This window comes from Pleuronectes platessa, chromosome 15 (assembly GCF_947347685.1).
Source record: "Pleuronectes platessa chromosome 15, fPlePla1.1, whole genome shotgun sequence".
In the NCBI taxonomy this organism is placed as follows: domain Eukaryota; kingdom Metazoa; phylum Chordata; class Actinopteri; order Pleuronectiformes; family Pleuronectidae; genus Pleuronectes; species Pleuronectes platessa.
In genome coordinates, this window is record NC_070640.1 from 22,069,650 (window position 1) to 22,093,301 (window position 23,652).

Genomic DNA, 23,652 nt, shown 5'->3' on the forward strand with positions numbered 1-23,652 from the left:
TTAGAATTAAACAAATATGATATGATCAAATTATTTCATATAATTATATATTATATATAGCTTTTTGTGTGAGTCCGGCCAAATGTCCCATTGCTTCATCTGAGTCCTGGCAAATAAAGATTGAAAAAAATGAACTATGCCTGTAAATTAAAGAGATATTGCACACTGAGATCATATTGGTGAACCACACTGTAATGTAATAGTTAATGACAAACACTACAGGTAAACCATTCTTGTTATTCCATGGTGTAGACTGTATATTGCTTATTTTGTCAACAATTCATATTTAAATCTTCAGACATATGTTTCCAGAACAGTTTAATAATTTTTTAGATATACGTTCAATGGCAGTATTATTTATGCTATATATAAAAAACAGGTTGCCAAATCCACTTGCTTTGTGACAGTGTTGAATAAGAAGATGGAAGCTACAGCTAGCAGTCTGTTTGCCCAGCTTAGAAAAATATTGAAATAGGGCGAAACAGCCTAAAAACATCACCCTAGTAGCACATAGAAAATGCTGATGTGCCGACATTACACGGCAGCTTTTGTATAAAATTAACAATATATAAATTGTTAATCAGTACAAATGTGGTGCATTTCAGCTGTCTCCCCCTGTTTCCAGTCTTAAAGCAAGCTGTCTGCTGGCTGTAGCCCTACAGTTTTAAGAGAATCTAACTGTCAGCAATAAAGTGAATATCTGAAGTGTACCTTTGCCCTTCTCCTTGTTTTCCTGCACATCTTATGCCTTGTGACTATTTTTGTGCTTTGAACTGCTTGTGACTGTTTCCCCAGTGACTCCTTTTATTCACTATTCCACCTCCACGTGACCTGAACGATTTGTTTCTCACACCCTTCAGTTGATAGACTTCACCATCATTCCTTTCCTAGACACTGTCACAGTCACACATGTTCTTCACTTTGATCATCTGATAGAATATAAAAGTCTTCTAATTGTTATACCGCAGTTTCACCTTCTAACAATAGCAACATCAGTGCGTACTGCCCCTTTGTCATTCTCTGTATGCTTATGGAAAACATTCAGCATTTTAATCTAACTGTATAATGATAGAGTCACTTGGAAAGACCTATATACAGCATCAGTTACTGAATCTTCATTCATTGAACATGTACTGAGGCAGTAGTTACTGTGCTGCCTTTATTTGTGTTTTGTAATGTTACATGAAGAGCATCAGTATTTCATACTGTGTGTGTCTATAGTACATGATGAGCAGATTATGCTTTGCCTGTATTTTGGCCACCATCTCAAATGGTTTGGTAGGTGTAATTTCTTAATGTGACCAATAGGAATGATGGTCAAATCTAAAATTAATAATATGAAAAAAAAAAGATTATATGAATTAAGTTATGTTGGATAAGCAGTCTTTGTAATTTCTAAAAGCAGATGTCAAGGCACTGGACCCTGGAAACAGTCCTTTAATATCTGTCATATGTAACAGTGGTTTTCATTGTCAGCCTCCTACTAAATACTCCGTCATTATAGGGATTCTACTGAGGGGTGGCTATGTGTTTCATTTGACCACGAAATAAAATGATTGTGGCTTCAAAGCAAATCAATGTTTCTTTTCCTCTTTCCTATTTAAAGACATTTTATAGTTATTTATTACATGAACATCATACACAAATTGGAACTGAGCTTCATATTGTGTGATTGAAAGTGTGTTATGTGTGTATCATATCTTCAAATACATCTCCTGAGCTTGAAAGCCTCTGATAGCGACGAGTCTGGTCAAGATGCTTGATATTATAAACAGGGATAGACATCACCCTAGATTCTCAACCCTAAATCTGCATAAAGGAAAAATGAAGTTGTCCAAACTAAATCATTTCATTTAGCTTTCATGATTAGATTACCTAAAATTTAACTTTGATCTAACATGTACAATAACTTTTCAGTTTGGTCAATGTCTGATCCACCAACATGGAGGAGGAAGGGTTTATTACCTTTTCTGTAGCCTGCCAGAAAGGTGTGATCAAGATGTGTGTTGGCTTCTCTTTTGGGGAGCTATCATATCTTTCCTTTTTTAAATACAATCTATGGTTTTGACACATCCTGGTGGAACAGCTGCCATCACTTGAAGTAATGGTTAGTTATACTACTTTTCGGAAAATGTCTACTTAAATTTAAACACCAGACTGTTACATTGCTGTCAGTGTCATCTGACTCAGCCGGGTTGTTGTGGTGTTGCTCAAATCCCAAGGTTGTCTCGCAAATCAAGTATTTACATCGCCATCGTAACCAGTTAACACATTCAGCAAGAGCATCAAGTGTTGCCCACTAAGCTAATGGAGCCTTCCTTCCCAAGCAACTGATTCTGAGTCTATCTTTTCTAACACAATGGAGACGGTGGCATTTTCGACATTTACTAAGATTTGTGCCACAAACAGAGAGACACGTCTTCGGTAGTATTTCTTGAAAAAAAGACAGTATTGCTCACTATCAGCTTGACTATATACTATTTTTTTTTACTTAGAGGTTTTTCTGTGCTACTCTTACTGAATTGGGCAGAGCAAAGCTAGAAACATGACATTGTAACTAATCAGGATTTTGCAACTTAATCACAGTCAGTCAGTGTTTCATAGAGAATTTTATATTCCATCCATGTGTGCACATCCCTTCCTGAAGCATAGGTTAAGTTGTCCAGTTTGTAAGAAAAACTGAGATTTACTCTTTGTAATGTCCTATTCATAATTCAATGTTTAATTACAAAACAATGAAAATTTAAAAAGTTAGTTTGCATTGAGCAGACTGGAAATTAACAGGCAACATATTTTGCAGGACATCTTTGTTAATAAATAATGATCTAGAGGGTGTTTCGAAGTACAATTCACCTACGCCTGGGCTTTTAAAGCTTCAATGCTTGGATGTGTTGTCATTTTTATTTAAATGTAGCTGGACTTGTATTCAGCTAATTCAGTGACATTGTAGAGCACTCATAAAATAAATAATCTCTTCTTTATTGTTTTTCGTAGGTCATCTACAGGAAAGATGAGCCCTGAGAGCCTTCACTCCAAGGCATCCCTGTCAGAATCATCAGAGGATAGTCATGACCAGCGTGGGAAGAAACCACCTCCAAGTCCCGGGAAGAAGGAGGAATTGTCTTTATACATGAAGACCAAAAGAGCAATAACAAGCAAGAAGTACAGTATGAAGCATGAAGCTGAAGCAACAACACCCATTGAACTCATCAGTAGAGGCCCAGATGGACGATTCGTCATTGATCCCAGTGATGCAGAAATGTCTGTTAAGCCCCGGCGAATTGAGGGCTTCCCTTTTGTGGAGGAATCAGACCTTTATCCTGAATTCCGACAGTCAGATGAAGAGAATGACGATCCCAGGCCTCTTCCACCAGTTATGGCCCCCCTTCGTCCACATCAGATTTCCCCCATCTCCAGTCAGGAATCCTATCTGCAACCTCCAGCCTACAGCCCTCGTTTCCACAGGCCCTTCGAAGGTATGACCATCATGGAGAGCAGGCGACTCCAGGCAACTGGGCAGATCCGAGGCTCTCTCCACCACAGGGCTTTCTATGGCTATCTCGGCCCTCCTGGGGATCATGAGCCCCCACCACCTTTTTACATGCCTGATACCAGCCCTCTCAGCTCTGTCATGTCCTCCCCTCCATATCTTGCTGAAGGTCCCTTTGGTCACCCAATGATTCCTGAAGAAATTGGGGAGGGTGATTTCTCACAATATGCTGTGTCTGGTTTCCCACTTCCTCTGACACTCACCTCTTCCTCTCGTTCACCGGAAATTTGGCAGGGGCTGGATTTCACCTTTGCAAGTCTGGAGGGACCCCAATTCATTTTCCCCCCTCATCACCCTTTGCAACTCCGCCATGATTCCCCTTACCCTCCTCCACCTCACGTTCTTCCCCTTAGTGCTTTTCAGCCCTCCTCCCTCCCAATGCCCACTTACCCAGGTGTCCTCCCACTGGTGGCCCCAAGGAGCCACTCAAGACAGTCTCCCAGTAGGGCCAAGCCTCGTGGCTCCCCAGCCAAGCATTTAGCTATGCAAGAGGCACATTTAGGGCAGCTAAGACACACAAGCCACGGTATGGGTGTGCCAGTTTTGCCTTACACCGATCCAATGGCCCATATTATCCCGAGCACATTCAGTAGCCTGGACACTCGATGGTTTGAAACCACCCCTCGTTTTAGTCCCAGACAGGCTCGTAGGATGGATTCTGGCATGCATCAGGTGGTTCTCCAGCCCTCTCGACTCTCACCACTTACACAAAGCCCATTTAGCTCTCATGAGGGCTCCCCAGAGATTGTAGTTCGTCCCAGGCCACGTCCCAACATTGTCCAACCTCCCATACCCCCAGTGATGTCTGAGATTACCCTCCTCCCTCCTTCCACAGCCAGCTTCTCAAGGAGATCTTCCCCTTCCTCTTCACCTGCCCATGGCCAGGGTAGCAGGAGGGCAAGCCCCAGCTACCGTTCTCACATGGCCTTTGCCACCTCTGCAACCAGCTACCCACCCTCCCAGTCCCCGTCACCCCCTATGGAAAGCAGCAACATGTTTGGGCAGATGCCATCTCATAGGAGGACTGAGGAGGAGATCCTTCCATCTGAGCCCTCTCCATCCCAGTTGTCAGCTTCAGGGTAGGTGCATTAGGCATGCAAAGAGGGATTCAATTTGATTCATCTGCTCCAACCCATAATGCTTTGATTTGTGAATTTGCTGTGGCATTTTGGTTACTGGAGTGCTGTTTAATATTCATCCCTTTTTTTAAGAATCATCTCTGTAGCAAATTACTTTGATAGTTTATTTTTTTTCATTTGTTAACACTTTTATATGAAAAATGAAAACTCTATGGTTGAAGGAAAACCATTTTGCTGTGATGATTCATTTAATAAGCTCTGGAAGCTTTCAGTTCAGTTTCAATTTGGTCAATGCTGCTTTTCATGTCAGATCTTAAATGAGATATTCATCCACTGCATCTGTGAAGCATTGTTCCGAAATTACCGCTTTGCAAGAATACATAGCATTTTCCAGTGAACACAACAAATATAGATTATGCAACAAATTGGCTTGACAAAAAATGCATTTGCTTCACAGATTACATTTCAGACCTTTTGGGGCTACAGTCAATCCACATGAAAAATACTACTGTGATTGTAGTGTGTAATTTGTTTGGCACAAGCCCCTTAAAGCCTGGCAATCTGCAGATATCACCAGAGGGTCCCTGTTTTTCCATCTGTATCATGCGTTACCTCGCTTTCACCTAACAGGAGGAATCCCATAATATTCATCCTACTGATTCCCCATAAAAAACAATCATTTTTATGTCTAGCTCCAAGCCTTTGAAGATGCCTTTATCATGCAGAGGGATGCTTTAAGAAGAGTCCATCTTGGCAGGCCCTGCGGCCCATCCTCGGCCTTAGTAACCTGACTGCATGACCAATTCTCCCTTGCCTTCAGATATTTTCCTACCCTCCTTACCCTTCCCTTTCTGTAACCTTCCTCGCCCCAATATCTTTAATTGCCCCCAGGACTCCCCCAGGTCTGACTACGAAGGAAAGGTTGTCGGGAAAAGTGTGTCACAGGGCCTGTCCGCTTCTCATATACTGCAATGTTTCCATCATTATAAATTAGGGGCAGTATGGTGGTTCTTGATGGCTCCTGGAGTCTTACCTGCTTTGTTTTTGATTGATCTCAGCTATCTGGGCAGCGTTGTTGTGACCAGGTCCTCTACACCGCAATAGGTAAGGGTTGGATCCATGTCTGAAAGGGGGGGGTTAGCAGGTGGGACTTTTTTGATCACCTCGTCCTTTAAAGGGGAATACAAGACTTTGAGTCTTCGTTTCATTTGTTCCTTCCTTCAGACAACACGTGTAGTTCATTTCAGTTTATTCCTTTTTCCTTTTCTCAAAGTGGCTATATGCATTTTAAGTTCTGCAGTCTTCAATACATTATGCATTCTGACTGATGCATATATCATCTATTAGTTAATCAATTAGGTCAGAGATGTATCACCAACATGATTTCATGCTTGAGTGGTTTGCTAACTGACCATAGTCACATGCAACCTTTTATTTTGTTAACGACAATACATCAATACAGATTAATCTACCTCTAGTTGAAATATATGTCGGAAACAGCAATATCATCAGACTCAAACCAGTTTAAAATGTCTATTTATTTAAGTATTTATTTGTTAATTAGTTCACTGTTCTTAAAATCATCAACAAAGGTAGGTTGCTGGTAGGTAAAACATTTTTCAGATATTACTGGTGCAATAGCCTTTTGTGCACTGCCAAAATATCCTATGGTTCAGCTGAATGCCTATTAAACTGTTTAGAGATATAAAGAAAACATTTAAAAACACTTTCAATTTTGTCGTACATGTCACAGGTTTGACACAGGTTCAGGCCTCTACGGACTTCTCTATTGATTTAAACTAATGAAGCCGTTCTTTGACACCCTGAGACTGGTAAAATAACCTGACGCCCAGTTAGCTAGTTGGAATTTATGTCTCTGTTTTCCTCATTCAATCCTGAATCAGTGCAAAGAAAAAAAATTGTGATCATGGACAAGACCTGTTCCATCTTCTCTCCTGTGGTGGCTTAAGATCTCCTCTCCACTTGCTTCTGCTTTAGTTCACTATGTCTGCCTCCTTCCACCACACCAGTCCTGTGCAATCGGATTTGTTGCAGACTCACTTACTTTCTTTGACATACTACTACCCACTCAACTCTCAGCTCCAAACAGTCTCTGTGGAATAGTGATCCCTCTTCCACCTCTACTGTTGAATCACTAGTGGTTCACTTTCCCACCAGCTTCACATCCAAAGCTAAGGTCACAGTGGTAGACTAAGGACTTGTTTGTACATGTCAAGAATACAAGTCGAGTGAGTAAACCAACACTCCTATTTCATTTCATATATCCTAATGCTGCTTAGGGTGCAGCTTCTACTCATTATTTGGAGTTGACAAATAGATGTTGAACATACATTTAGCTCATCCAAAACTCCTGACATCCTCTTCCCTGAAGATTTACTAATTATAGATAATAGTCATGCAAAAGATTACATTTATTGTTACACTAATTATTTCCTTTATGAAAAAAAAACAATAGTGAAGTCCATCGGATGGCCACACATGTAGCCAAAGATTTTAGTTTACATCCAGGCAATTTAGATTTTCATTATGAAAAAGCAGATATGCTTCTCTATGGCATGACCATAACTTACATATTGTGTCACTTTTGTACCACTAAGGTTAGTCATACAGTGTATTTATGAAACAAATTTATCTTTCATTTCGTGAAAGCACCTTTAGCACTCTCCTCAAGCGTGACACATTCTACCATTTATGTATTACAGATGCTTACTTTACTGTAATATGACACCAACTGAAAATATTTTTGACTCCTATCTCCAAGAAATATTTTGTAAGATTGGCGTAATGATGTTACCTTAAGCTGTGTGTCCACTGGAAGCCATCATTTACAGCTCTTTGTTTGCATTAACCGTTCAGCTGAAATGCTGTTGCATGTTCCTGGCAGTAATAACAGCTTAGCATGGACAAAGATGTGAGCACATCTGTTTCAAGAAGTTACAAAAATATTCCAGCTTTCAAGAGAAATGCACCAGATTCCTTGCAGGTTTCTAATAGCTACGAAGTAAGAGCAGAATCTGTGACCAGCGCTTTCCGCAAGCATCTGTTTAGCCTCAATCATTTTAAGAGTTCTGGTGGACACATGGCCTTAATATCCTGTATAAAGCATCTGTAGCATGAATCAAAGCATCTACTCGAAGTACATCTACTAGAATTGCACTTGCAAGTTTGGACTGCAGAACAGTTCTTACTAACATATGAAGCAAGTGTCCTCCCAAAATGGCCCATGCACTTCTTTATATCCTAAGGAACAAATATGTTGCCGAGGGCTTGCAGGCGGGGGCACACAGGGGAGGGATGGGGGCTGAAAACCCCCTTGTGTTTCAGTAAACTGCCCGATGAAGTGCTTTTGAATGTATTCCCCTTTAAAGTCGTGTTCCATGTGCAAACTGCCATGCATGCCATCGCTAAATATTGCTCTTCCGTTTCAAAAAAAGAAACAATTATAATGATTAATTCTTGTTACATTTGTTGTCCTAGTGCTTCGCTTTTCTTTGGCTTATTTTTCATTATGTGACTGTTCCCGAGTAGTCATTTTCCCCTCCCGCCATCTCTCCCCCTGTCAGCATGGTGAAGCCCATTGTAGACAGTATCCATGTCTATGAATACACATTGATGATGCTTTGTTGCTCAGCTGTGATTCTTCCCCTCTACTAATGAAATTCGGTTTCTCTCTGCAGCCACGGTGGGAAGATTGCCTCTCTGTAATGCTAATTGTTTTCTGTGCCTTGAGCGAACCGAGTGTCTGTTTGTGGCAGAAATCTGTGGGCTGCCAACTCATAAGCACCTCCATGAATGGGAGGGAGGACGTAGGATGCAGTCATGAGCAGCTGAGAAATATACACTTCACACCAAGGAAACATTTGCATCTGTTGTTTTCAGAGCTGGACAGATTCGTTTTCAAAAGATTATGGCAAATATGTCATCAACTGAAAATACTTCCTTACATTTTGTTCAAAATACTGTTAAATTTTGGCGCATTTCCCTCTGAAACCAACAGTGCAAGTCTTTGTAAATGTTGTACTTTTTCAAAAATGTTACTCACTGTCCTGATCGACACAAATCAGTGGTTTCAGGAATCATGTAATACGTCCTTTTCTTTCAAAATGGTTTGGATCAAATTCAGCAAAAATGCCATAGATATCCCTGAAGGGACAATGCATTTGAAGGTATATGATTAAATGTTACATCTGGATTTATGAACTTTATTCTTGAATCATTACACATTGATAGTTTACTTAAACATAAATGTTGGTAAATCCAGATGAGGTACAAGGTTGTGGCTATAGTAGAACTTATCACAATTGTTCCTGAAATCTTGAAAAAACATTCTGCTTGATTTCAGAGTACAGCTCTTTAAGTGTTCAACACTGAATCTGTGCAATGTGCTGCACCTGTGGCTAAGCGCGAGTGGTGCAGGGGTTGCTGTTTTTAGCACTTCGTAGTGCAGAAACACAGTCCACTGACTAATTCTGGCCTGGAGTTACCTGTTTTCCCCTCTCTCTCTTCTTTATCCAGAAAACGTCGAGGTGCACTGAGAGGCCTTTCGGGGTCTGAGAGGGTTGATGCACTGAGATACCAACGTATTAGAAAGACTAAAAAGATGACAATGAACAACAATAACTCCAAGAGCAGAAAAAAAGAAGGTTTGAACCCTCTTCTTTATGACATTTCTTGCCTAGCTTCATTACAATGGATACAAAAAATTGCTTTACTCGGATGAATCTGGTTTTGTTCAATTTAAACACTTGTACTCACTGATGTTGTTCAGTTTCTCTAAAACTAGCCGGCTTATCACCATTTAAATGCTTTTCAGACACACAAAATGAGTGAATTAAAATGGCAGCAGTGAGTTTTCACTGCTGCCATTGTTTGTTCAGTGTTTCATTTAGTTTAGTATAGATGTAAGTCTATAGACCTTATGTGTTACAGTTTTGTAATTTTAGCTTCTACATTTAAAGGAAGTGGGAATGTGCCACATTGTGTGACTTGACATCAGCTGCTTCTGATCAGGCTGCGCCGACATTTAGCTTTTATAATTGAATGTAGATTGTGAAGGGATGCTAATTAATGCTTATTCTGTTAGTTCTTTCGCACAGGCCCAGGACCGTCTAGTTTTGTTTCTGTTATAACAGTCATGTGACTGATCAATTTGTGTTGATATTTGTGTTTTTCCTAATTGGATCAATAAGCAAACTCACTTTTCAACATCACGCAACATTGTACAGATAAGTTAAGCATCTATGCTTTAGTGGTCTTTCACTATTAACTTATCAAGCTATTCTGCTCCGCGACACACAGTTAGCTAGCTGAGCTAGATAGCTAGGTAATTTGTTGAACGCCTTTTTTATTTGACATCTGTGGTGTCATTTAAAGTCGGCTCTGTGACCCATTCAGGAGACTGACTTTGGACTGATCTTAAGGGCATTTTGACACATTCAAGTCCCACCATTTAAATTCTTTAGATATTAATCGGTTAGTTTTGGTGTCACATTGCAATGTAGGCAGTAAGGTTTGTAAGACTATACATACTTACGTCAAGTTGTCATCACATACATCTTTGTGGGCCGCGTGTGTGACCCGCCATTCATCTCCCCTCCTCCAGGTGTCTCCACCTCTCAGACCCAGCAGGCCTACACCTCTCAGGTACTCCAGCCCGAAGAAGCTCTCTACCTCCGCAAGAAGAGGAAACGGCCCATCTTCCATGACCCATACACCCGCTTTTCTGCTCTGCTGTACCGCCGCCCAACACGGGAGGACCAGAAGGCTATTTTGGCTAGCATGGACAACATAGACCTAGACCATGCCACTCTCCTCTGAAAGTCTTTAAGGACAAGGTCAATACCATGCAATACGCCCCCATTACAAATTAACACTGGCTAATGATCAGTTGACACAAAAATCTAAAAGTCTTTGCAATTTATTATATATAAAGGGGAATAGCACTAAATTGCATTATTCAGTATATTCTGACTCAGCCCTTGGTCAGTTCAGTCTGCATGTGTAAGCATTTTAACTAATCTGAAATGACTTCAAATCATAAATCAGATCAAGAACTCCTTTCAATGACCAAACTTTTATTAATTTTGATCAATGATTTGCCAACAAAACTGCAGCAGTGGCCAATTAAACTAGCATCACAGATTAAAGTGCTTGTTCAAAGTCTGGATGTTTTTGACGTACTGGGATGCAGAGGCACAAGAATGTTCTGTGTGAGCTAAATCAAGTGGTATTCCCTTTCAAAATGTGTAAAGACTAGCAATTCTTATCAAAATGATAGCTGCCAGTTTCCAAAGTTTTACTCCAGTGCAAAGGATTAATTCAGAAAGAGACAATATAATAATATAATATTCTATTTTCATTTAAACTTCCAGTGTTACAATGTTTTAATTTGAAATACTTCTCCAGGCTCGGGTCATGTTTCTTGTGCTGAGCCAATCCCCTCAAGGTCTCTGTTTACAGCACCTCCCAACGGATTTTCTCCGCCAGCAACGTATCTTATCTGCCGAGAAATTCGCCTCAAACAATCTGGGTTTTCTCACTTAACAAGTATACCTCAAAGCACAGGACACGAGACCACACAACCACCAGGATCAGCCAGCAGAACAAACTAGCTTTTTGCATCTACATAGTCCTTATGGTTCTCTACTTGTGTTTCTTTGAGAAATGTTTTCTACTTTCAACTCATGTGCATCTTCTAGTTTGTTAGACATACACACATGGCGTTTATTTACTTTATTTATCTTGCAGAAGAAAATAACATTAACTCATCTTATAAATGATCAAGATGTGAAACAGAAATACAACACTGAGCTGCTTTACCTTCCTACAGGAGGAATTCTACTGATTCTCACTAGATTCTCTCAGCAGTTTGCACTGGAGCAAAATCTTGTCAGATTCAATAGTCGAGTCTGTTCTTTCACATCTCCTTCTTTAGATTTTTTACTTTGGGTCATGTAGGGGGCTCCAAATCCTATTCAGAAATATATAATTCATGCCAAAAACAGTCTAAAGAAAATAACTAATCATACTTATTGGAGGATAGGATTTTGTGCCATAGTATATGATATATAGTATTTTTAAACATATTAGATGGCATAAATACAATTGTTTGGCCTTAATCAAGCTTTTGGTTGGTTGATTGCTTCACTTGTGTCTAAGTTGTATTGCTATTACATTTTTTTTATTCGTGTGTTTGTATACATTTGCCTTTTGGGCCATTTTTTACTCATAGCCTTTTATATTTTGTTTCTTGTGTGTACTTGACATTTAACATGGAAATACTGAGAGTACAGCATGTGGCACTGAAGGCAACCCAATGTTTTTGTTGCAGATTTTCGGGTAAAACCTGTTTTATTAACTTAATACTTTATTTTGAAAGATTTCAGTGATTGCCTGTACAACACACATAAACATGTGGACACTAACGGTCTAAAAACAAACTATAGGATAAGTAGAGGAATAGCCAGGAACTCTACACATTACTCATGCCGCAGCTCAGACAGTCTAAGAACTTAGTTTTCCAACTGATCAGATATGAGAGAAAATTGTAACAAGTTCAGCTTGTTCAGAGGGTTGCATTAACATGCGTGAGCCACTTATATGATCAGAAAGCTGCTGTGGTGATGTGTGCATTTGATGTAACTATTGGTTAATTTGTGTAACTATTTTGATGCTGAGCATATCCTGACAGCTCCAACATTATAACATTATCTCCACAGTGAAAGCTTGCAGAAGGTGCAGGATTAAGGTTTCAAACATTCTGCCCTGATAGGCTACCGCTCCTCTCATAGTTTGAGTTTTAAGGTGCAGGACAAGTGAAGGGGGGGATTTGCTTTTTTTTAATAACATTTCATTTAATAAAACAGACCTTATCTGTCTAACACTGAAACTAAAGTCCCCTGAGAGTCATTTATAAATGTTTGGAGAAAAGTGACCCAACTGCAGCATCACTAGAGTTGCTGTCGTAGTTAAAATAAACAACCACTTTATTAAAGAAGCTAGTGCCTTTATTAAGAATGGAAGAATTAGTAAGTCGAATAGGTTCTGAGCATTTGCTGGCTATAATGGGGAGTATTGCATCTGTGTCATTATATTGTGGTAATAACTCTTAAATACAGTTACTCTAACTAAAGTGAAGCCAGCGTCTCTGCTTCCAAAGATAACAGAGTCAGCATGAATGATTTCAGTGAGAATAAAGGGGCACAGATCACAGGTGCAAACCCACCACCCAACCAACTGCAACCTTTTGTCATTGAGAGCTTCTGCCCACCTCTGTCGATGCCATGGTTTTTGAAGTGCTGTGAACACAACAGTTGAGTTTGCCTGAAAAGGAATAACAGTTTAAAACCATACATACTGAAACATATCAGTGAAGCAGCCATCTCATTACAGTTGTGTCAGAGGCTCTTCGTGTGGCTTAAGCTGCAAAGCAAACAAGGAATCGATGTGGGATTCTTCCATGAATTACAAATGTCACATAGGTTCTAAAAAAATATGTTTTTTAAATATACATAAAACAAAAAGAAGAGGCTGCACTTCTGTCTCTATAAAACTATAAGTTTAGAAGTCACTTGTTGGAGATCAGGTTGGATTTAAAATCACACTGAAAGAGAAACAGGAAGCTTCTAAAGGCCTTTCTCACGGTATACCAATAGCAAAGTAAAAGAACTGCTGGCACTTATGCATTGATGCATAATGTTCTTAAATTAAATTTGCCTTTAATATCAGTACGTCGCTAGGGGCATTTTTATGTGAGATGAAAGAAGAAGAGGGCCATAGTTTCCTTTCAGAAGGTATTTAGATTTGTTTTCCTGCAGACCTGATGTTAGTGTAGCTGTGAGACCTACTAGTGGACTTCTGGGGAAATGAACAGAATGATTTATTTATTTTTAAGACAGGCTTTGTAATTTCTAGACCTGCATGACAGAAGGAAAATAAGTAATTTCATACCACACTAAATGGCCATTAAGATCAAATGCCAATTAATTCCCGAATTAGAATGATATTTGACTGAGTGACTTTGGTCTACATGGGATGTTTCTCGAATCTAGAAGAGCGTTTGTGTCTCATTCTTTTAATTTATGACTATTTTCTGGCAGAGATGTAATGTTAGGGAATGGAATCAATATTAGATTAGTAGCCTTTCGGTGCTGAAACTTAAAGATTTGTTATTTGATATTAAATCATAGCTTCTATACCCATACTGTACCAACATATTTCACCAATACCTACTCTCATGTTTTTGTTAATTTTCCGATATATCACATTCATTCTACTATTGATTCACTTTGCCAGTTTATGACTAAATAAATATATATGTAATTAGATATTTCTTTCGAGGGTCAGATTTGAGGCAGAAAATGCTTTGGGAAAACCAACTGAGCTAAATCACTGAAATGTACATTTGTTTCATCAAGATTCCGCTGAATGTTGAGATAGTTCCATGAAATCATCTGGACACCAAGTTTTAAATTTTTAATTTCCAAAACAGCTTCAAATCAATGGTGTGGGGGAAACTGTGGCTTTGTGCGGCTGAGCACTTGTTTCCTCACTGTGGACTTTAATGAGCTTGTGTGAGGTGAGGACAGTGTGGGCTGGATGGGTGAGGTGAGGTCAGATCGGCCTCAGCAAAGACGTACTGTAGACCTCTTAATGTGCCACAGACAGATGTTTCTGTACATACTGTACCTATCGTGTATATTGGAAGATATTATTTGCATGGTATGAAGATTTGAATGCCACTGTCAAACAGTGATTTAATTACACCTAGATTTTAAAGGAAAGCCAGTTAAAAGCTTGTCTCATTAATCAGAACCATCCACTGTACTCGTACTGTTGCTGATAAGGCTGCTACACACAAGCACATTGTGCCATTACATCGGGTTAAGAGTGTGGATGGAAACACCCAGGGTTGTCTCTATGATAAGGTAACTAGGTGCTAGTAGATTCACTCTTTACTTCTGTGATGTCTATAAATTGATACTTTTATTGTACCTGTCAGGTTAACACTAGCTCAATAACAGTTGTCTGGAGTAAAAAGAAACATTTTCAATTTTGATGATCTATTTGTCAAATTGTAGTCTCACTCGTGCTAAGTGCAGTACATCGATGTAACTTTAGAAGAGGATCGATTCTTGAATAATGAATTATCCCGGCTCAGAATTATGATGGATTATAAACAGTTACTCAATGAGAATAACTCTTAATATTTACTGTAATAACTTTGTCCCCTACACATTCTAAAAGTGATTTATAGTCTATTGTACTGTACAAGACTGTCAAATAGCTCATATTTATGGTGTCTAAAGAAAAAAAACATTTTTTTCGTGTTTCACTCATTAAAAGAGAATTCATTTAAATATAAAACTCAGTACTGTATCACACTTGGCACTTGAGCGGAGAAGAACTGGCTTTGGTGTCTTTAGATATTTTAAGACCTGTTGACTCTGAGACTTTTCATGACATTGTTGACATTTTTAACACTTTGAACAGGCTTTTTTATCATCACATAGCGGGGAGAATGTCTGGTGCTAACACGTTCTGCAAAATCAAAAGGTTTTAGTTCCTTACTTAATGGCAATGCAACTCTGTCCTGTAAACTCAAAGTATACATAAACCTGCCATTTAATTCTGTTTACTTAAAAAAATAAAGCAATGTATATTGAGCAAAGATTAGCCCAAATTTCTGGTCGTGTTGAGTTGAGTGATATTTTTGAGATAAGTGAGATGTGTGGAAAGATATAGAAGTTTTGGTATTTTAATTCATGGTTAGAGAATCCACAATTATATGCTGACATTGAGGATACAAACTGCAAGTTGACACAATTGCATAGTGCAGTGAAAACGTGAAAAAGCCGGAGACTATGGATAAATTACACAATCATATTTTGAGCCTGTCAGAGTTTAGAAGACTCCTTCAGTGCAGCATCATTGCCAAGAGTCTTTAAAAGAACAGAGGAAGGTGCATCGTCTTTGAACTAAAGGCTGAACTACCTGAGACACAAAAACCAGAGCTCAGTTTAGAAACGTCATCTTTTACTGAGAACCACCGCAGAAAAACACATTCAGGAAGGGACTTGATTCTAAACCTGAGAGCAAGATGGAGAAAGTTGAGATCGCAAAATGACCAACTTTGTCCAAAGAGTGTAGAAAACGGCATTACATATTTGAGATTTAAAAAAAGTTTAGTAACACAGTCTAAATGATATCTCAAATAGGCCTGCCTTGTCATATATATTTTTTGTAGAAATAAATATGAAGCACATCATCTATATTGAAGATTGATTGGGAACTGAGTAGTGTAGGGTCTGCTTCGGTGACACATTATAACATGGTGTAACAGACCAATGTGTATACTGTATGTGTGAGTAACAGAAATCTATAATTGCTAGAAATTAGTTTAATAAATTAATAAATATAAAGAAAGTATATATATATATATATATATATATATATATATATATATATATATATATAAACTACTTGTTTTCAAGAATGTATACGTCTATATTCTATAATTTTGTATCCATCTGTTGCTTTATACTGTAGCAAAATGCAGAATCTAATACAAACAGTAGAGGACTATTACGTCTATCTAAGGTTTTCAGCTGTGTATAAAGAAAAAGAGAAAGGCTGTCACTGTACTGTATATCTCACTGTCTATTTCTCACAGACACTGAGAGAAGGAGACAGAAAACTAGTTTTTATAGCAACCTCCATTCGGTGTGAATAGCAAATGTAAGCTTTTCTAAATATATGTGGGCCACCACCTGATCACACTGAACATTTGTTCTTTCGGAGACCTATTTGATTTGTTTCCATCCATCACCAGGCTGTCTTCTGCTGTCACACATCTTTTTCAACATGTTGGGGCATGAAAGGATTGTGAGAACCTGTTTTTCCCTACTATGGTGCTCCCTTGCCATGTGTATCGCAGAGATATAGATATATATTCATCTAATTTGTAGACTGTGCAGATAGAGAAGTTTGCAGTAAATATGTAACAGACACAGCGCTTCATGATGCTGCTTTGAACTGACACGAGGGGATTCAAATGTTTGCTCTTTTTTTTTTCGGTTATTAACAGAAGCATGTGCAAGTTAATGCGATGAGAGTTCTCCGGCCTTTGCCCTTGTGAGTGGAGGTTGAGGATTGCAGCAGCTGTTTAAAGTTACACCGATTCAGTGCTGTACATTGCCAAAAATACCTACATTCTGACAACTGGTGCTATTTGATAACATATGTGGTGCTTTATTTATTCATTTCTTCATTTTCGGTTGATTGTTTCCTTGCTTCAGACAAAATGTAGCTACACAATCCTGTACTGTAGGCTGCTGTTTGCAGTGAGTCACCTGGTTCGGTCGTGTGCAACAGACAGTTTGCTTTTGACTGCTATTGTTTCAGGGAATACACAGATCAGATAGGACTTACATTTTGAGTGGCAAATTTTAAAGCAAGGAAAATTTCTCGGATGTTAATTTGAATAAACATGTTTTAATGATTTTCTTGGGATTGAGTTTACAGTTTTGATTTTGGTTGAACTTCACAGTGCTTCAAAGTCTAATGTATGTATATTGTGTTTGGTGCTGAGTGATCTGATAAACTCACCATGACCTTTGATGCGGTATTCATCACAGAAATTTAAATCCTGTAGTCTTTCTATCAGGTCAAGTAAACATAGTAACGCCCCCTGCAGCTTTGCGCGTGTTGTCGGGAGTGAATATCCACTTCCAAGTTGATGATGCTTTGTGCGGCACCTGCAGTGTTACTATGTTTGCAGACCAGAGAAGGCATCTAGACATTGTCTCATGAAGATGCTTGTTAAACATATTTGCTGCAGCCTCTATACATGGAAATGTTGTACAAGCTACATGGAGCTGATTATGTTATTTATGCTTTTTTTAAATCATAAAATGCAATACAAGTGGAAGAAGAACAAAGTGAACTCATTGTCTCCTCTTAATTGTTCAGTCTTCCTGAGATGTGTAGAACTTTTGACTTTGAGTTACAGATGTCATTTTAAGGGTTTTTTGACGTTTTGACCTCCTGGTAAACAGCGTGTGTTCACTGTTAGTCACAGGTGTAGACAACTCAGTACCTCAACATGTCTTCATGGACATCTTTAGCCCAGATGTGTAACTATTAAGTTTTTTAATGTTGACCATCTCTTAGAAGTCCGTACTCATGATGCTTTCTATATTTGTTGGCACAATCTCACACAAGAATGTATGGCTACTGTAATTCCTGCTCACCCCCACTCTTCCTAAAAATTGAGGCTTTTAAAGCAAGTAAATTGTCAGTTTTTTGTATTTCAGATGTCTTGGTATGCTTGTTGTAGTTGTATATTCATAATGGTGTATATTACATCAGTTTTTATTTATTAAAATGTTTAAATTTTCCTAACATGACTTTTCATGTTATTGAGCAAAATGGTCCTCATCATTTAATGCATAGATGCAGAGCTGATTTATTGATCCCTTCATTCCATTTCTGTTCACATTGAATAGATCAGCAGATGGTGTTTCCTCATACAAATAATGCTACAATGACAAAATCTCAACTGATTGATTATTACACAGAACTGATTGGAAACCAATGGATAGAAGGAGAAATAAAATGCAGAGAAATAAAATACATCTATTGATTTAAAAACATCATGAGCTGCAAAGTGTGTTAAATGTAATAAAGCGTACAGAAACAATAGTCAACGGTCCTAAAGCCCATCAACATAAGGTAAGTAAAAATAAGGTGTTAAAGAAAAGTTCTGATGAAGAATGATGACGTGGATTCATGACGTTCCTCATAAGAGGAACTAAATCTATGTGTATCAAACAACCTGACACGACCTACACTTGCAAACCAGCAAAAACCATGTTAGCATTGTCACGTTAAGACGGACTCGGGTGTCTCCTTCATAGTCATACTTTATGAGATCATTTAACACACAGAGAGTTCGGTTGTTGCAACCTACCTAAGAATGAGAGGTTATGTGATGAAATAATATCCACATGACACAATTTATGCATGAACTTGAATAAAGAATACTGATTATTGTATTATAGTTATTTCTTCTTGGTGTTAGGTAAGGAGCTTAGCCCTGACATAGCTGGACCTGTTTTATTAGCCTTACACATCTTCAACAATATGTTTATATATATAGTAAGAATGAGAAAGATGTATATATACACTCCTGATCAAAATCTTAAGACCAGTTAAAAAATTGCATGAATTTGCATTTTGCACTGTTGTATCTTAGGAAGGTTCTAAGTAGAGCTTCAAAATGCAAAAAGAAGAATTGGGAACAAGAGACCAAAAGTTGTGAGCAGGCAATTTATTGAAAACAACAATTTAACTGAAGTAGGCTGTTCATCAGCTGATCAAAAGTTTAAGACCTTAGCCTTTAAAAGCCAAAATCTGTGCAAAAATTTGGATTCCATGTCATTTCCTGTCAAGTAATCACACTGTGAAGATCTCTTGATGGAAAAGGCAAAAAAGCTCACCTTCTTTGAACGTGGTAGGATTGTTGAACTGCATAAACAAGGCCTCTCACAACGTGCCATCGCTGCTGAGGTTGGACGCAGTAAGACAGTCATTTAGCATTTCTTAAAAGATCCTCAGGGTTATGGAACAAAAAAATCAAGTGGTAGACACAAAAAAATCTCACCGGCGCTGAGCCGGAGGATCCGAATGGCTGTCCGTCAAGACACGGGACGATCCTCGTCCCAAATTAAGGCCATTACTGGTGCTGACTGCAGCCCAATAACCATCAGACGGCATCTGCGAAGGAAGGGCTTCAAAAACAAGAAACGTCTTCAAAGGCCACGTCTCCTTCAACGCCACAAAATTGCCCGTTTAGACTTTGCAAGGGAGCACCAAACATGGGACATTCAAAGGTGGAAGAAAGTTTTATTCTCTGACGAGAAAATATTTAACCTTGACCATCATGATCTGGGGTGCTTTTTCCTTCAATGGAACAATGGAGCTCCAGGTTGTGCAGGGGCGTCAAACAGCAGCTGGCTATGTGGAGATGTTGCAGCGGGCATCCCTCATGACTGAGGGCCCTCGTCTGTGTGGTAACGACTGGGTTTTCAGCAGGACAACGCTCCAATTCACAATGCCCGTCTGACCAAGACTTTTTTCCAGGAGAATAACATCACTCTTTTGGACCATCCTGCGTGTTCCCCTGATCTTAATCCAATTGAGAACATTTGGGGATGGATGGCAAGGGAAGTTTACAAAAATGGACTTCAGTTCCAGACAGTGGATGCCCTTCGTGAAGCCATCTTCACCACTTGGCGCAACATTCGCACTAGCCTTTTGGAAACACTTGCATCAAGCATGCCAAAACGAATTTTTGAAGTGATCAACAATAATGGTGGAGCTACTCATTACTGAGTCAGTTTTTGACACTTTAATTTCTGTTTTAGGAGGTTTTTTTTTTTTTTTTTAGCTGTGGTCTTAAACTTTTGATCAGCTGATGAACAGCCTACTTCAGTTAAATTGTTGTTTTCAATAAATTGCCTGCTCACAACTTTTGGGCTCTTGTTCCCATTTCTTCTTTTTGCATTTTGAAACTCTACTTAGAACCTTCCTAAAAATTTTTAACTGGTCTTAAGATTTTGATCAGGAGTGTATATATACATATTTCTCATTCTTAGTAAATCCAAAAATTATTAATAGTTTTCTTTGTCACTGAATATAGTATATAAATGCGGTGGTTTGGTGTTTTCCTAACTCCTTGTTGAAGTTAAGCCGGTTACTTTATTACCACATTTCCTTAAATATGACCATGTATCAGAGCCTGGATTCATCTCAACTGTAGAAGGCTACATGCCCTTATATGAGAATAAATTTTGTCTGTATAATCAGTGTAACAGGATTTTTTTTTTTTTATCCATTCGAAAAAACACACACAAACACACCATAGTGAACTAGGTGAAGTGAAGTAGATTAACAATTACACTTCTTACCGCAAGTTGAATAAATAGTAAAAGTCAAACTACATGTTCAACAAACATATAAACTGTCTCGTTTGTCTCACCTACTTTAACACAGGCTATTAAAGGTACTGCAGAGGTCTGAGGCAACATAGATACAAGTAAAAAAGTTGTGCGGGGGCATTGTTGCCGACTCCTCAGTAAGGAAAGTAGCTATTGGCTGTCCTATAAGTCGCTAGATGTCGCTAAATGACGGCATCGCCTAATTTGCATAATGTAATGGTCGCTATAGGACGTACAGAAAGTGAGAAAAAAACACCCTAAATATGTTTAGAACTTAAAATAAGCTTTCTTCTACAGAAGCGTATTACATTCACTTCACAAAAAAATTATTCTGTTTTCCTGGGATAATTATCTCGGAAATTCCGAGACAAATGCCCAAAAAAATAAAAAATAAAAGTGAATGCAATACGCTTACGTATTCTACTGTTGATTCTCTTCTTTTTTTTTCTTGCCATTGAAATAGGCCATAACTTCTCAAAATAACTTCATGACTTTAATGCTGTATTTAGACCCACATACATAAATCGATTTTGTCCTGTACTGTTAAATGTTAGAATATCAAATTTGATCAAAAGGCTGTTATGTGGGGTGGAACTTCTAGCTCTAGGTCCAACCCTCCTCCTTTGATATGTGCCACAGGACGATGTGCGCCGCAAGACGTGCGCCGGTGCGCCCCAGGATGATGTGCGCTGCAGGATGATGTGTGCCGATGTGCGCCGCAGGATGATGTGCACGGCAGAATGATGTGCGCCGCAGGATGATGTGCACCGCAGGACGATATGCGCCGCAGGACGATGTGCGCCGCAGGATGATGTGCACCGCAGGACGATGTGCACCACAGGACGATGTGCGTCGCAGGATGATGTGCGCCCATGATAAGGTGCGCCGCAGGATGATGTGCGCCACAGGATGATGTAAACCGCAGAATGATGTGCATCGCAGGATGATGTGCACCGCAGGATGATGTGCACCGCAGGATGATGTGCACCGCAGAATGATGTGCGCCGCAGGATGATGTGCACCGCAGGACGATGTGCGCCGCAGGACGATGTGCACCGCAGGATGATGCGCGCCGCAGGATGATGTGCGCCGCAGGATGATTTGCGCCGCAGGATGATGTGCACCGCAGAATGATGTGCGCGGCAGGATGATGTGCACCGCAGGATGATGTGCGCCGCAGAATGATGTGCGCGGCAGGATGATGTGCGCGGCAGGATGATGTGCGCCCACGATAAGGTGCGCCGCAGGATGATGTGCGCCACAGGATGATGTGCACTTCAGAATGATGTGCACCACAGAATGATGTGCGCGGCAGGATGATGTGCACCACAGGACGATGTGCGCCACAGGATGATGTGCGCCACAGGATGATGTGCACTGCAGAATGATGTGCACCGCAGAATGATGTGCGCGGCAGGATGATGTGCACCACAGGACGATGTGCACCACAGGACGATGTGCGCCACAGGATGATGTGCGCCCACGATAAGGTGCGCCGCAGGATGATGTGCGCCACACGATGATGTGCGCTGCAGGATGATGTGTGCCGCAGGATGTGCGAAGGCACAGATTTGCGCACATCTGCGCAGCAAGAGATGTGCGCCGCAGGAAATGTGGATGCAGGATGTGCGCGCACAGTTTTTTTATTAATTTGATTTGATTTAATTTTTTTTTTTTTTGTAAATATATTTTGTATTTATGTGCACGCGCAGTTTTTTTTTTAACTTGATTTAATTTTTCCTGTATTGTTAAATGTTAGAATATCAAATTTAATCAAAAGGCTGTTATGTGGGGTGGAACTTCTAGCTCTACGTCCAACCCTCCTCCTTTATCCGGGCTTGGGACCGGCAAAATTATCCAAAAGAGAAACTCTGGCAGAGCAAGTTATTTATTTTTTCTTCTTAAGTTTTGGTTTAGTTTTCAGGGCCCTGAAAGGGTTCAGTTTCACCACGTTCCACACGAGAGATGTGGACTCTGCATCGATTAAGAGACTGATATCAATGACTCACGACTCATGTTTTCCAGTGACAGTGAAGATACATTGACACTTACATCCCGCTCTGTAAGACAGGGCAGGATCAGCGGTGGCTTTGCGCATGCGCGATTCATTTGCAGTCTGGAGGATGCGGAGTGTGGGTCTCCTCTCTGCTCTGACTGCAGCTGGGACTGCTGCGTAACCCTACTGGGAGACTGACCGCCTGTGAGTGCGTTGGGACGGCGGAGGGGCTCACGGCAGCACCCGCTGCTCGTTGAGGACAGTAACTGCAGAACGATACGTGCTTTCACGTCAGTCTCCAAAACACCATAAAGTCTCCAATATCACCAGAAAAAGTCGCTAGATTTGTCGCTAGTAGCTTTTGACAAAAAAAGCCGCCATGAGTGTTTAGAAAGTCTCCAGATTAGGCGACAAAGTCGCTAAATTGGCTAGCCTGGATGCCAGATGAATTTAGCCCCGCCCACAACATTTTTGGTCGGGCAGTTCGGTCTGGAGTCGCTCCGTTGAGGAAAAATTATGCCCGACCATGCCAATCAGATTGTCAGGGCGGGCTTTATACGATGATTGACAGATGATCAACGGTAACGTAATCAACCACGTCATCAAAGTGCCCTTGGGTTGAATTCGTTTTCAACAAACATGCCTGCCGCTGGCGAGCTGAGATGTGTAGATGCTGCCATTGAGTCTGTTTTAGAAGACATCGACAGCGCATTCATTTTGAAAGATGAACACAGAACGTGGAGGCGACGCCAAAGCACCGCGCTAATCCCTATCGCCCCGGCGCTTGGCTGTTCACAACGGACACTGAAGCGACGCTGAACCGCCGGGCAGTGCTAATAATATCACCCGTTGATCCAGTGGATCGCTGCACGGCTTTGTGCCAGTCACACCGGAGGCTGAAGCACCGCGCTGCGCCAAGGCTGCCTCGCGGTGCTTCAGCCTCCGGTGTGACCGGCACAACGTTTTAACATGGGAGTGGATGGGAGCCAGCTGTTTTTTAAGGCTTGG

General features: G+C 40.1%; 1 protein-coding gene across 1 annotated transcript in view; it reads left to right on the plus strand.

The window, feature by feature from the left end:
• LOC128457599 (protein turtle homolog B) overlaps positions 1–14,705 on the plus strand; it is a 118,283-nt gene extending 103,578 nt beyond the window's left edge. Inside the window, exons 19-21 of the mRNA XM_053442376.1 lie at positions 2,995–4,629; positions 9,166–9,293; positions 10,253–14,705. Coding sequence (XP_053298351.1) covers positions 2,995–4,629; positions 9,166–9,293; positions 10,253–10,467 — 1,978 coding nt within the window. The 3' untranslated portion in view covers positions 10,468–14,705. The remainder of the gene's footprint in view (positions 1–2,994; positions 4,630–9,165; positions 9,294–10,252) is intronic.
• The last annotated feature ends 8,947 nt before the right edge of the window (positions 14,706–23,652 follow it).